Below are 15,989 nucleotides of genomic sequence, written 5' to 3' on the forward strand. Positions count from 1 at the left end.
CCCCTTTGTCCAGCTTTGCACCATTATACCAGACCCAATCCTTAATCCAACAGGATTCATCAAAAGCTTGGATGTCCAGCCCTTCTGTACCTCATCTAGTATCTGCCTAACCAATTGCCCTTCCCTTGAAGAAAGTCCAAACTCCTCTTCTAGCTGCTCAAATTATTTCCACCCCACTGGCTGACCAATCCCAACAATCTATCAGCCTCCTTAGCCCTTGTTATTTAGTTTCTTTGTAGAGTTGATGTCCTGGAGGGCTAAGGGAGGGTCAAACTTGTGAGTCCATCATATCCCCAGGCTTAACAAAGGGTTCTCTGATGCTCTACAACATCCATCCCAAATTATCATCCCCAAAGCCTCCTTCCATTTGCTGCATAACATCCTACAGAGGGGTGAGCTTGTGTTAGTTTTAATCACACATATATCAAGTCTTACACCATAATCCATGTCTCAATGTCCATGGCTGTCCATTTTTCCCTCTAGATTTGTGTAAGGTTATATAGCCATGACCATATGGATATGCATGTTTATGTATCATTCAGGACTACACTTTCCATATCTAGCATTGTGATGTAAATGCAAGTAAGATAGCTATGGTTGTAACATCTATATAGGTTTTTTCAAAAACTTAGCATAAGTCAAAGAGATTCTACTAGGAAAATACTCTCAAAGAAATTTTACTGGGGAAATACTCTCAATAAAAGATATTAATTGAAAAGTGCCAAAAAAACACTTTTTAAAAATAGCCTTCCATGGTCATCATTTAGGTGCCATTTGTTTTCAAAAAAGATTTAATTTTTTAATTTTACTCTAAAGTGTCTTTTTTAAATTAAGCACACCATAAATGTAATTAAAAAAGTATTCTATATGTATTTAGTTCATTGGCATATAGCTTCTATTAACTAAAGACATACTTTTCAATATATTCATGTCTCCTTGAAGATATGGCTATTATAGAGATTTTTATACTATTTTTAGTGATTCTAAAACTTAAAATTTACTTGGCACATGATTTTTGTAGAAAACTCTCACCATATGAGAGGGAGGTGCAAGCTAGCCAAACATTCTCAAGAAGTTTGATGGCATTCAAAGTTGATTTGTCTTTTCATTTTTTCTAAATTCACAAACCGGCCTTAAGCCACTTCTATAGATCAATTATAGGACCAGTGTTAACCTAGCTAATCATTTTAAGTGCTTCTTTAGCAGCTTGAAACATCATTAAAAACCACACCAGCATAATTTGCATTAGCATTTTTATTAAAGGCATCAAACAAAAATATGTAGCTCCAATGACAACACAATGCACAAAAGTTAAAAAGGGGATTGTTGTATTCAAGAGGGTTCTCACACCATTGCTTTACATGAGATTTAGAATAAAAAAGGCATGTATGAAAAGGGGGAGATCATTAGAACTAATCTGAAGAATGGATTAATTAATGAGAGGGGGGATGGGTGCACATTGGAGGGAGCCATATTTTTTCTTCAGCTTTTTTATTTGGAGGGAAAGTTTCCCACTCTCCTCTCCCCCATTATTTGTCACCTTTTACACCACCAATTGACCCAACTTGTTAAATATATCTTATACATAGTTGTCCCCACACTCTCCTGCTTATCTTTGCCATCTAACCCACACCTTTTGGCACTTTCTATGTCATTTTTGGGTACTAGGGTTCCAAAGAAGATTTTTTGTGTATCCCTACCAAATAGTACTTTATAATAGTGGTACATAAGTTTCCCCCATTCCATTCCTATGGAAGAACCTTTCTTTTTCCCTTTGTACATAGATTAGAGCTTCTATAATTATTGTTGTTTGGTGGCGATCTTGGATTTTTTATGTTTCCCTCCCAAATGGTACTTTGTGGTGTTACATAAGTATCCTCCACCATTCCATTCCTATGGAAGATCCTTTGTTTTCCCTTTTCACATAGAGATTCTATGATTAACGTTGCTTGTGACCTCCTAGGTTTCAAGCTTAGTCTTCCTAATGTGACACATTAATTGGAGAAGATTTGGTCCTAAGTTGAATACTTGTGATAGGGCCCTAGAAAACTACTGTAGGTTTGGGATTTGCTTACATATAGAGCTTTAAGCCCTAACGATTTAAGCTATGGAGATTCACACTTGCTTCCGAATCTTAGGACACGGTTCCACACATGCATTAAGATCAAGCCCTAGTCATCCACACATGCATTAAGATCAAGCCCTAGTCATCCACATATGCCAAATCACACCTAGTGAGCTTTGAACTTCAATCCAAATCTTGGGGTCCATTGAGATTTTTTAACTTAAGTCCAAATCTTGTGCTTTTAGGATTGCATAAACAATCTAGACTCTTGGGACAAGTCAATGTAAGAAAATTTACACTTGAGTTTCAATCCTGGGACAATCTAGAATCTCACAACAAATTAATATAAGAATATCTAGACTTATCTTGTCTCTAGGCTTGTATTCCCAACCAAGAGTCCTTTGGTTCATAACCTTGGGGCCAATTGAATCTTATGAATTTCAAACTTAAGTTTAAATCTACGAGTCCAAATCTCCAAGTTTGCTTCGTTCTCAACTCCAAATCTTCAAGCCCTGATTATCTAATGTGGTAAATAAATCAAAGAAGTTTTAGTCACTAGTCCAAATTTTAAAAGCAAGGCTTTAGATAACCGACCTACGAAGGTTTTGACTCAGCTTGCATTTATAAGCCCTAAGCCCTATTGCCAATCTAACTTGAGATTTAGAATTGATTCTAAATCTTGGGGCACTTGGGTCTACATATTAGGGTCAATGCTTACTTTTTCACACGTGCCAAATCAAACCAATGAGTTTGGTACCTAAGTCTAAACCTTTGGTTAATTAGTCATGGACATCTTATTCTATAGTGTATGTTCCAATTCAATCAATCCAGGAGATTGTTTGAGCAATTGTGTCTAAACTTAGAGCCCATGTGCCAATTCATTCTATAGATTTTCAAGCTTTATCTTAGATCATATAATACTTGGCTATTAGAGATCTTCATTTAAAATCTTGGGTTTGTTTCAAGCCCCCTACCCATCCATACACACCCAATCAGCCCAAGGACATTTACATGAGTCTAAATTTTTATGGTTTTGTACATTACAACAATCTTAGGAGACCTAATAAAATGATAAACATGTGTGCACTCAAGTGATATCTTGCATTTTTTGGTAACTCCCTAGAAGAGACATATGCAAAATAAAGCTAGCTAGGTCAATGTTGTAGTGAAGGAGCTATAAAAATTCTCTATTGGGAAATAGATATGTAAATTTACTAAGCAAAAAGTGTCAAGTGACTTTTTCAAAGAGTACTTACTACCATTTCCTAAAGAAATGGTAAACTATGATTCCTTTTAAGAACGAATAGTACAAGAGCACTCTTAAACAAATTTGAAAATTTTTCCTTTTTTCTTAATTAATCATGTAAAAATTCAAAAAAATCATCATTCCCTTTAAATTATCATGCAAGATTTAAAATTCACAATTGTTAAAAGAAATGATGAATTTTAAATAACTTGTTCTTGGACATGATGCCATCATTATCTTCTCATAAATCATGTAAAATCATCATCACAAGTTATATCATCACCATGCTCATATTTGGCACAATGACTTTCAATCTCTTATCCGTAATTTTTAAATTCTAAAAGTTTTTAAAAAACTATTTTAATTTTTTGGTTAGATAGAGTCATGTTTGCTTTTTATAGCTCGTTGTTGATCCGAGCCATGGTTTGAGAGTTAAAACCATTTTTTGACCATCATCATGTCTCCAATGAGAGTTTTGTTGGCGAAAGGGCCATAGGAGGAATTCAAAACCTCATTTTCATTTCATGGTTGGATATAGCATTTAAAATATAGCATTTTTTCTTTTTATAACTCGTTAATCCGAGCAACACTTTGAGAATTGTGACTATGTTTTTGCCCATCATCATGTTGATTTTGCATGGTTTTTGATCATCATGATGTCTCCAAGGACTCTTTCCCTATTGATAAAAGGTCTTAGAATATCTCTTCAAAGTTCATCAAGAAAAGGGTCCTTCGAGATGGTCAAAACTATGCAACGTCAACATGATGATGGTACAAATTTTAATTGTAACTCTCAAACTATAGCGTGGATCCTTAATTTTGTTTTTGAAAAACTCTCCTAGGACTCTTTAGAGTAAGTTTTAGTGCATTATCACTTTTAAAAAATAGAATAATTCTCTCCTATGACCCTTTAGGGGTAAGTTCAAGTGGGATGATGGAGCAAGAAATTGAAGTGAAATCTCAAAAGTAAAATTTCAAGTTGTTGGCAGGAAAATCCCCACAAAATGCTCAAAAGAGCTCTAATTATCTTTTTATGTTATGCTCAAGCCTGAATGTTTGTGTGAACATGCTGCTGAACTCCAACATCCTATATCACTCACGTGCTCCAACAACCTTAACATGCCCTTAGCTAGCAAGAGTCCTTGTGACAATTAAACTCTCAAACATAGCTCGAATTCACGAGTTGTGGAAAGAAAAAATGGGTCTACTTTTCATCATGTAACTATAAATTAAGAATAGTTATTTTTTAACTTATACAATTTAAAAAACTAATACACAAAAGAGGGAGTATAACATATAAAATGGGTTTACTTTTCATCCTCTAACCCTAAATTAAGAATACTTGTTTTTTAACTTATAAATTTTAAAAAATAATACTAAAGAGGGATATGGTCATCATTTAAAATCTCAAACATAGGAATACTAATTTTGTACTTCTTATACTACTCTTTAGCACTAGAAAAAGTCATTGTTTCTTCTAGAAATTGTTGTGTTTATAATAATAGATCATTTTAGAGCTTAAAAACTTTCTAGCACTATTTCTTAGAGAAGGGATAGAGTTTGCAATAGAGTTTTAAATAAAAATTACCATTTTAGAGATTGGCAACTTCACCAAGCTCAGTGCTTGAAGCTTTTTGCTTAGAGAATGGTAGCCCCCAATAATAGAATAGGCCTAATGGCATATAAGAAGACATTCAATAATAATAAAACCTAGAGGACCTAGACCTGGTGTGGAAAGTTAAGAGAGTTCAAGGTGCTGGGAGATCTTTTTAGTTTAAATAAAAAGAATTTAGAGTAGCAGACACATGGTAGAGGTTTAAGGATTATTTTATGCACAAACCAAAAAGTCTCTTGCTATATTGGTGTTTTGTCCTCATGTCTAAAAGGTTTCTTATGTAAACATAAGCAAAGGCTTGCTATGCGTCTCTCTCTCTCTCTCTCTCTCTCTCTCTCTCTCTCTCTCTCTCTCACACACACACACACACACACACACACACACACACATACCCCACCCACCAACCCAAAACTACAAATCTCTCTCTCTCTCTCTCTCTCTCTCTCTCTCTCTCTCTCTCTCTCTCTCTCTCTCTCTCTCTCTCTCTCTCTCTCTCTCTCGCAAAGTGAAAACCCTAGGGGTAAACATGCATCAGACAAAGCAATAGGGTATGAGAGAAAGAGGAGAGAGCTCACAATCTCACAATGGGGAGACCTCATAAAGCTTGAGTCATAATGGAGAGTGTATTCTTGATTCAATATTTGGCAAAAAGAAAAAAAAAGAATGGTCCAAAATCTCTCTTTTTGTTTAAAAAAATGCATATAAAAGGAGACAATTTCATACTGTGATCAACAAAAGAATTTAAAATATTTCCAATTCTACTTTACTAGATCCACTAGCTCCTTTTCTATGATACAATGGAGTTTTTAAACTTCTCCATTTATGCTCAATGGTTGGGATGATTGGCTGCTTTATTAGTTAGAACACCAAGATGAGCCTTACAAAAGTATTGGACAATCTTAATTGGACTGGATACCCCCTTCCTATCAATCATTATAGCCTGCATTACCATAGCCATGCTTGTGGAGTAGTCCTCTTGTATCATGGTATGAGTGCAAGGAGAGGATTTTGGGATAGTTAGCAGTCCGTCTAATTCAACAATGCATAACTTCCAAAAAGATATGTCTATCGACATGTCTTCAAAGGTGAGACCACCACTCAAAGCCGATGATAGTATTTCGGCAATGGGTGACCACATGGTGCCTATGATAGTATTTTATGATAATGGAGTTGTGACCTAAAATATGATGGTTACTAAACGAGATTTTGACGGTCCAACTCTTAAAATTTTGCTACATCGTTCTTTTATTTTGGCATGGAGGAGAAGTAATGTAGATTCTCTATGTTCCATAATCATAAGCACAAATGATGACGCCAATTTATTGTTTGGTTGGTTCTAAGGAATGAATATGAGGCACGTCTTTCTTTTATTAAGGATGAGTACAAAGAAGTGTGCTTTGCTTCTTGTGAATTGTGATTGGTTCTAAGGAATCAATATGAGACCACATCTTTCTTCTATTAAGGATAAGTACAAAGAAGCGTGCTTTGCTTCATGTGAATTATTCTAGCCAATGAGGAGAATTTTAATCCACTCTAAGAGCAACCAACAAAGCTTTATTATGACAATTAAAGTTCTATGGCGATTGAAAATATTTATGTTGGTCACTTTATATCTTAGTGCATGGAGGAGGGTTTTTTAATTGGGGACTTACATGATGTTGTATACATGGAAGAGAAAAATTATGAATAATTTTTAAATAAAATTTATATATGTAAATCTACAAAATGGGATTTTTAATCCAAAATCCAAACTTGTATACTTTCAAGAGGGGAGCGAACAATAATTTCAAAAATTCTAAAATGTAAAAAATAGGGGTATTCTAAATACATGCTTATTTTTTATGTATGTTCATTGTTGATGCCCTTTTTTAAAAAAAAATCCAGCTTGTGCGAGGCGAGATATATTAGTTTCAATGTATATAAATTCATGTTGATACCTCTTTTTTTTAACCCACAATGTACGAGAGTGAGATATTGTTTGGTGAAAAAAAATGAGATTAAAAACATTAAATATAATTATGATTATAATTACAATTGGTTTAGGATGTCCAATTATTGGATCAAACTTTGCTGTGATGATGAAATCTCAAAAGAAAACTATCTTGTGGACATAGGAGGATCTAATCACTAGTTGCAAAAAAATCTAGAAAACTGTCATATGTTACATGCATATTTATCCTCTATGTATGCAAGCCTTCTAATTCCTCCTATTTAGCCATCATAATAGGCATTAAAAATAGCTAGATTTTATAGGCCCACATTGCTAGGCAAGTAATAAATGCTTGTGAGTCTTTTTTGATGGCATGACAAGTGCTAACATAGTTTTAGCCAATTGATTGTTCTTTGATCAGAACATGTTAATAATCAAAACCCTCACCCATGATCACTCCCTAAAAATAATTCCTATATTTATAAGTTGAAGTATAAGTAGAAAACATTTTATGAGAAAGTGGTTCTTATCTTACTCCTTTGCTCATGATTTTGTTAATATTAGCATAAAACTAGCCTAAATGAAGCTGTTGCCAAGTTTTCAAAGGAGTAGACATGAGCCACAAGATTTGATATTGAGACGATACTCAATGACAAATGTTTGTATACCGAATCCAGGAAGCATCATGAGGTTCGATGCACACTTATGTGATTATGAATGGCATGTGATTGCATGGTTATTAAATAAATAAATAAAGATAAATCATGAAGGCACCACAAAGAAACAACCAAAATGCTGCTACAAGCTATAATTATAACTATAGAATAAGAGGGGTGCCCAGGGGCTTTATACATGTCCGCACATAGCCGAACCCCTTGGTCCATCATGGGTGACGAGCTTCCTCCAAGTATGCAGGGTGTTCACCCTCATCCTCACAAAAGGGAAGACGATCACACACTATAATGCCTTACGTTCAAGGCGATCTGAAAAAAGTCGCTAGGATCTAATGGTTATACTAGCCCTCCCATTGGTGGAGGCCATGGGTTCAATTCTCATCAAAGCACAAAATTTAATTTTGCTTCGGGCCCTCCTATAAAACAATGTCCTTTAGTGCATGTGTCTGCCTAGGGCACGCAAAATTTAATTTTGCTTGGGCCCCTTCTATAAAATCGCATGTATCTCTGTGTAGGGGCACGCTCGAGAGGCTAGAAGAAATCCATGTCCATGCGAGTGTCCGCCTAGGGGTACGCTTGAGAGGCCGGACGACATCCATGTGAGTGTGTCCTCTAGTGCATGTGCCTAGGGCATGCACGTGAGGTTGGACGAAATCCATGTTCATGCGAGTGTCCGCCCCTCGAGGCGTGCCTGAGAGGCCGGACGAAATCCATGTCAATGTGTCCTGTACTGCGCGTGTCCCCCTAGGGCCATGCTTGATAGGCGAGACTACATCCATGTCCGTGCATCCGTGAGTTAGCATGCCACATTAGACTACATACACGTCCGTCCGAGTGAGGTCGGAAGGAGATGGCGGGAGATCGAGCCAATTGACTTTTTTTGATGGGTCAAAGCTGATGTGTGTGAAGACTTCTTAAAAGGGATGGGGTTTCTCGTGTGAAAGCAGGCTAAGGTGAGGGTAGACTGGTCACCGGGAATCGGGCATCCCACGTGGAGTAGAGAAATCTGATAACATGGGAATGGGCCATGTTCAGAATAGGAGGGCACACGTTAGCTACTAGTAATGAGCTGACCTTCTCTCGGTTAATGCCTGGCGTCTCCGCCCACTACTCGTTTCTCTCCCAAACACGCACACTAAATACATATATAGGTATACCCTCCTCCTCTCTCTTCATCTCTCTCTCTCTCTCTCACACACACACACACTCTCATACGCGCACAGCTTGCAGTTCGCATTTTAACTAGTTATCGCAGAGACAGAAGTAGTAAGAGTACGCAAAGATCTTTAGAAGATCCAGAGATAATCAGTACAACAGTATACACAGATTTGGCAGAGAATCAATCAGTAGCACAGGATACACCGATTTGGCATGCAATAGTGAGAGAATTATCGAAAGCGTCAAGAGAGAACACAAAGGTTTTGGAGGAGATTTTCGCAGACGTTGATTAGGAGAGGATTAGCGGAAGAATAAGAAGGCTTAAGGAGAAGATACAAAGTCTTTACAGGAGATTAGGACAGGAGCATCAGAAGACTAAAGGAGAGGATTAGCGAAGTAATGAGCCGGAGAGGGTCAGTAGCTGGAGATGGAGGGGGATCACCAGAAGGTCAGCAGAAGACAGCCACCCCTTGCGCAGCTTGCAAGCTTTTGAGGAGAAAGTGTGTGCAGGAGTGTCCGTTCTCTCCATATTTTCCTTCCTCGGAGCCGCAGAAGTTCGCATCTGTACACAAAATCTTTGGTGCAAGCAACGTCTCCAAAATGCTCATGGTATGATCTCACACCACCATTTTATGATGCTTTTCTATGATCTTACACCACCCATTTATGATGATTTTTTTCCCCTTCTCAATCTTTGCCTTGGTTTTATTGAGTCTTTTTTTTGGGGGGGGGGGGGGGGGGGGGGTTGACCTAATTTCTCCTTATCTTTCTGCTACCATATTTCTTTATTTTCTTTTTTTGGTTATTCTTATCTTTGCTTCTTACTATTTTTCCATCTTTTCTTTGGTTTTACTGGTTCTCTAACCTAATTTTTGCTCTCTTTTCTTCACTTTGGAAATTTTTTGACCAATAATTAAGCAACAGATCAGTTCTCGTGTTGTTTGTATTGTGGTGCAGGAGGTTCCTGAAAATCAAAGGGCTAATGTGGCCAATAGTTTGGTGTATGAAGCAAATGCAAGGATAAGGGATCCAGTGTATGGGTGTGTGGGGGACATATCAGCTTTACAACAAGAAGCACAGTCGTTACAAGCTGAGCTGCATGCAGCAAGGACCCAGATCATGAGATGGAGGTTCCAAGAGAGTGCAATGGCAGCATCTGCATCAGCCCACCACCACCTTACTAGCAATAATGAAAACCTTAATCACATTAATCATGCTGGAGCGCCCATCATCACCCCCTTCGCCTCCTTCAGAGTACCATCTGCAACCACAACGCATGCCTCCTCTAGCGTTACCTCCTCCCAAACCACAGTTAACTCCAATGACCACTACACAATTGGATCCCCAGAGAACACCATGGCTTCTATTGACTTGAAAGAACACTACTGGTCACAATTGCATCAAAGCTGCTAACCATGAAGCTCTGCTGCACTCAAATATGTTTTTATCTTTTTTTCTGTACACCAAATATGTGGGTTTGACCTCTTTGTAATATTATGCTGCTCATTTCATGTAGCTTTGAGGTCTTCCTTGTGCATACTTGAGGGATTTAATTTTGTCCCAAGTTGGTTTATATATTGTGTCTTGTTGTGCCTCCTTATATGGCCTGAGGGGGGAGATGATAAGCACTGTTCTATTAAAAGTGCTAATTTGAGTTCTCCAGAATAAACCTAGTCCACAGTTGGTTCAGGGCTCAGGGTGTCACAAAACCCCATTCAAAATGAACCAAGTGATAATCCCATTGATGTGGTAGTATTTGACTAAAAAATCCACTTTTTTGAAGGTAATGGGTAAACCAAGTGGGTGTGAAGATAAAGCTCAACCAAAGCTATTTTATGCTAATTAATCTAAGATGATGGACTTGGATTGTGAAGAAGGCTTGCGGAGTGACTCACAAAGTCACTATAGAGATTCCCTATATTGTTGGCACGCTTGCGGCGTGACTCACAAAGTCACTATAGAGATTCCCTATATTGTTGACAAGCCTATCCCGTGTAAATGAATTTCTAAGTTTTGGCTTGTGTGCAAATGACTAAGTTGGCTATGTGGCACACTTATGTTGTGAAGATAAAGTTAAACTAAACCTATTTTATGCTAAGTGATCTAAGATGATGGACTTGGATTGTGAAGAAGACGTCGGAGATTCTCCCACCTTCATCTCTTTGGATTTGACTATAGGATCCAGGTTGGTTCTTCCCAGTTGAATTATTGTTTCATTCCTTGAAAAGTGGGAATAGAAAGAGCAAGATTAAATACAGGTCTAATGATCTACTTAAGAAGTTTGAAAAGTTAGGGTCGTCCTCTCACTACTTGTCATGACATTAGAAAAAAGTTGTTTCTTATAGTTGGTCATAAAGCCCTTCTGTGCAACTCCTAAACATGTCCCAACAAGAGGTCGTTAGGTTGAACGCCTCAAAATTGGTTTGACGCCCTTTTAAAAAAATCAAGAAAAAAAGCCTTATATGCAAGGCCTTTTTTTTTCCTAGTAGAGGTCTGTTATTCAAAAGATGATGTTGTTTTGAAGATGTTGTCTAGCTTAATGCACCGAGAGCGGGGAAGAGGCCATTATTCACTAGTGAAAGACTAGGTGTCCCCATCAGCCCGAAGACGAGCGAGATATGAGACCCCTACCCCTCGGTTTATACTAAATCACACTAAGGGTAGCATGACTCACTCGAGGCGTCGTATCAAAATATCCCAACGCTTGGCTATCCCACTAGATCTCTTGGGTCTAACTGGAACATTCCTTACGTAAGGAAAGGTAAATGATTCCACTAGGTATTTTCCCTTCATAATTCTCACAAGAAGGTCGTATCGAGCAAATCCTCAAGGCTCAACAAGATGTCCTTACTCCTCCATTATGAAGGCAAATTCTCTATCCGTTTCACAACTTCTAACTTAGATTACTCTTCCCAAGTTTATCATTTTAAAATACAATTTGGTCTCACACTTTTTAGGGTTTGATTCTTTTCTACTTAGACCATCTCCATAGACTCAGCCTAGCCCAGTCTAATCCCATGGACCTAACTATTGGGCCTATGGAGCTGATGTGAACGAGCATATACCGCCATTAACTCACTCACACCACTTAATATAGTTCACACACACACTCCTCTAAAAATAAGTATTTTTACAAAAACAAAACTTCCAAATAATATCTATAGTTCCATATATCCAAACAATAATCACAATCAATGTCATAGGTAACACATTAGTGTCACGTCATCATCACATTTCTCCTTGCACCATGATCGTGATCCTCAAACAAGATGTCACACACACTGCCGATCCCAATTACTTGTGGATCTTGGTGGGACCAATGCGCATGGAGTCCACATATATCTCACATCCACCATAGTCATGAAATCCCACACTATCCAAAGAGCTGCTTCTACCAACCGTCTCACTAGTCCCATAAGCTCTCACAATCTAGTACTCGATGTTTAAGGGCCATGTATTTCTAGTACCTGCACACATACTCGATGTTTAAGAGCCATGTATTTCTAGTACAGGCACCACCCTATCCGAATCAATATGGAACCCCTTTCTTGTTCATCATACCAATCAACAAAGAGCAGTCAAGGTCTCATACGATGGCCTTTGTGTGATGTATCCCGCGAATGACAATCATAATAATCATAATCACATGTCACATGTATCACATCAATGTCACGTCATCGTCACATGTCACAAGTAACACATCAATGTCACATCATCATCACATATCTCCTCGCACCATGACTGTGATCCTCAAACAAGGCGATAGACACCACCAAGACCAATTACTCTTGGATCCCAATGGGAGTGCATGGAGGATCCCATACATGTCTCACATCCCCCATAGTCATGAATATGTCTCACATCCACCACAGTCATGAAATCCCACTATCCAAGGAGTATCTTCTACCAGTCATCTCACTAGTCTCAGATGCTTGCGTGGCGAGAAGCTTGCACTCCAGTACCCATGTATATCTAGTACCTACATGCATACTTAGCCACCATGTACCACCCTGTCGGAATCAATTTGGAGTCACTTCCTTATTCATCACACCAATCATAGCACACTCATGTTTGGTAAAGAATTAGGGTCACGATCTCGCACGACCGTATTTATGTGATGCATCCCACAGGGATATCCACACGATAAAATCTATGATTTTTACTTGATTTTTATCTCAAATTCCTTCTTACATTTTTGGGGTCAAGGTTTAGTCATTAATATCCTAGAACATGTTTAGGGCTTTACTTGATTATGTGGATGTCCATGCACATTACTCTTTTTAGGGTAAAGATCCCTTAATTTTCTAGCTTGATAAAGCGAGCTTTTTGGGCTTTAATTTATCCTAATATTATGTTGATTTACATTAATTTATACCCTAAGAATTGATTATTAATTAATGTCCACAAAAATTATACACTTCTACAAAGTCATTAGCATTTTCAAACTAGCCCTCCTAAGGTTTTAACCTTAGTTTTCTAAAGATTCTCTCTCTAAATTTGTCTACTTATGATGGTGAAACTCTACACCTATGTTGGCTAACTCTAATTGGACTATCTCTGTTTTCTTTCCTAGGGTGTGGCCATTTTTTCACTATTTTCTAGAGAGAGAAAATGTAGAGTTGGGTGAGGTTTTTCTAGGGATAAACTAGATTCGCAGGGGTCAATTAATTCCCTTTTCTTCACAAAAAGGAAAAGGAATTACACATCCTTATGAGCAACTATTTGTGCACTTATGTCCTTAAATAATGAAGCAATTCTAAGAGGTTCTCACACTAAAATTTGCATAATTATTATTCTAGGTTTGTTAATTAAAAATCAACTATAGGCTAAAGCCATTCTAAGGGTCCCATCCATGCAATAATGAACCTTTTCATACATACAAAAAAGGACTATTATGCTAAACTATGGATGTGCAATAATGCTTCTCTCTCTATAAAATTATAGATTAATCTTAAATTAATTTATCATGCTAAATTATGGACCTGCAATAATTCTTCTCTTTCTCTATAAAATTATAGATTAATCTTAAATTAATTTATTAATTAACTTCTATTCGGGGTTGTGGGCAAATGATCCTCTCCTATCCAAATGTGAACGGGGGGAGGCCTTTATATAGCTTAATAATGGCTGGGCACTAATAGTACAACCCCCACTTAACTAATACAAAAAGCCCATAAAATCAGCTACACCTTATTGTGCATATAGCCAACCAAGTTTTCATACAACTAGACCTTACACCAAATGAACTCCCTCTCTCATGCATAATTTAAGTTTACAATTAGTTCCAAGGCTTATCTCATGCTTTTATATTTTTTCATACCCAAAAAAATTAAACCTTAGGCTTTACACATTTACCCATTCAACCTTAGACTAATTAATATGCACTCTTCCATTTACAAGTGCCAAAGCTAATGCTCTCACACCTAAGCACATGATTAATTTTAATTTATATGGAGATTATTTTGCTCTCAAGTTTTCTCATTAAATGCACACCTTCTCTCTTTAAATTTGTATTCTCTCACTATAATATACACTTTATAAAACCATACCCCATGCTAATTTAAAACATAGGAAGATAGATCTTACATTCTGTTAGATTATGGTGGAAAGACATTGCTACCATTCATGATGAGAGAGGGAGAGAGAGATGTTGAAATATACAAGTGAATAGGGTGTGTGCGGGAATAAGCCCTTAGCAAGAGGCTATAAAAGAGAATCTATAAATGAGAGAGAAGTTGTGAAAAGGTGAGAGGTATCTATCGGGAGAGAATAAAGGGTAGCATGAGAAGATTTAGGATGTGTGGAGATATTCTACGAAAAGGTGGAGAGAATCAAGCAAAAGAGGTGGAGTGAATCAAGGAGAGATCAGTGGGATTAGATGCTTGGATGTAAACTCTATAAATTGAGGCATTAGCCTAATGAGAATTTGCCGGTTTTTTATTATCCATGCCTACATTAAGCTATCAATTAATTGCTCACTAATCTTAATCATCGTCTAATCTCTTTGTTAATCATGTTGATTCTTGTATTTGATCCACCATAGCTCATCACATTGCTGCAAATTTAACATGGTATCAGAGCCTAGCTTAGAATCCATCAAATCTATGAGCTCATTATCTTGCTAGTCACCTAGTTAATTAGGATTAGGAAATAATCAAGTTTTTAGCTCTTTTTTTTAATAGCCTCTGTACCCCCAGCTGGTGGAGGGGCTTGATCTCCTTCTTGCCACAACGTTAGCCCAAACCCTTCTAGCCACACATAGTCATACTTCCCATGCACCAACCTATCTACTCAAATCGTCAAACCGAGAGCGCAGATTTTCACGATTTTTCAAGGGCCTTCTTTCTGAAGCAAAACTGAGATCTTCTCAACACTAGAAGTAATTGGTCTAATTCCTCTTGGCCCCAGGGGTTTTCAAGAGTGCTCTACATGCTGGTGATGTCAGATTTGTGAAACTCCTCAAGGAGAAGTGGAATCAAGCTCTGCATCAAATTTGCAGTGACTTTGGTAAAACAAAGATTAAGCATTCAATGTTTGGTCAAATCTTGTATTTCTTAGCTTAATCCTTTACTAGACTAATTGCTTTTTATGGCTTTGAAAGGAGTTGAGCCCATTTGAACTCTAAGGCCCCAGATCTGGCCTCCCCGCATACTTTGTTTTTTGCACACAAAATAGAGGATTATTTTGCTAATAAGTGATTAATCAGCACTAATCATTGTATTTTGGTGCAATTGAGGGTTCAAATTAACCATTGGGCATCTGATACATATCCCTATAACTTTAGATTACAATTCGGAGATGGTTTGATACTCCAACCATTCAGTACAAATTTGTTACTGTAAGATTCCCGTCCCCATCGCGCAACGGATTCTAGGTGCTAGCAGCGGAAGTAGCACATCTGCACGGGGCAGGGTCCTTCACCCACCACGGATATCCGGACAGGTGACTAATTCCTCGGTTCTTCCAAAACCGAACTTAGAAAAACTTCCCTTGCCCGGAAAGCACAGGCGATTCCTTCTGGATAAATTTCACTCTAACGTAGTCAAGGTCATTACTGACCAAACTGATCCGACCGAACCTAAAGTCACTTGGTCAGATCAAGGAAGAAACTTGGACTTGGATATCATAGAGATCAACGCCTTTTTCCCCATCGAGAGGCACAGCCGTTGATTCCTTTTTCCATAGAACAATTACTATTCGGGATTTACTTCATCTAGCGTACTACAATAGAAATTGAGTCTCATTTTACGGATCCATCAGTCCAGCCTAACCCCATTCAGTCCCATGGGTTAGCCAACCGC

The 15,989-nt window shown here is 37.7% G+C and overlaps 1 protein-coding gene across 1 annotated transcript; it reads left to right on the forward strand.

The window, feature by feature from the left end:
- The first annotated feature begins 8,676 nt into the window (after positions 1-8,676).
- Positions 8,677-10,261, forward strand: LOC147617503 (LOB domain-containing protein 4-like). Its single transcript, XM_086775418.1, has 2 exons — positions 8,677-9,297; positions 9,646-10,261. The coding sequence occupies exons 1-2, from the start codon at positions 9,088-9,090 to the stop codon at positions 10,099-10,101; spliced, it is 666 nt and encodes a 221-aa protein (XP_086631544.1). The 5' UTR covers positions 8,677-9,087; the 3' UTR covers positions 10,102-10,261.
- Positions 10,262-15,989: the final 5,728 nt, after the last annotated feature.

This window comes from Cibotium barometz, chromosome 36 (genome assembly GCF_041138505.1).
Source record: "Cibotium barometz isolate CiBa-2024 chromosome 36, ASM4113850v1, whole genome shotgun sequence".
Classification (NCBI taxonomy): Eukaryota; Viridiplantae; Streptophyta; class Polypodiopsida; order Cyatheales; family Cibotiaceae; genus Cibotium; species Cibotium barometz.

What these genes read in the sequence shown, in the direction of transcription:
- LOC147617503 (XM_086775418.1), top strand. Translation starts at nt 9,088, where the DNA reads ATGAGCCGGAGAGGGTCAGTAGCTGGAGATGGAGGGGGATCACCAGAA. An exon ending in ACGTCTCCAAAATGCTCATG is followed by an intron (nt 9,298 to 9,645) that starts GTATGATCTCAC and finishes ATTGTGGTGCAG; the next exon opens with GAGGTTCCTGAAAATCAAAG.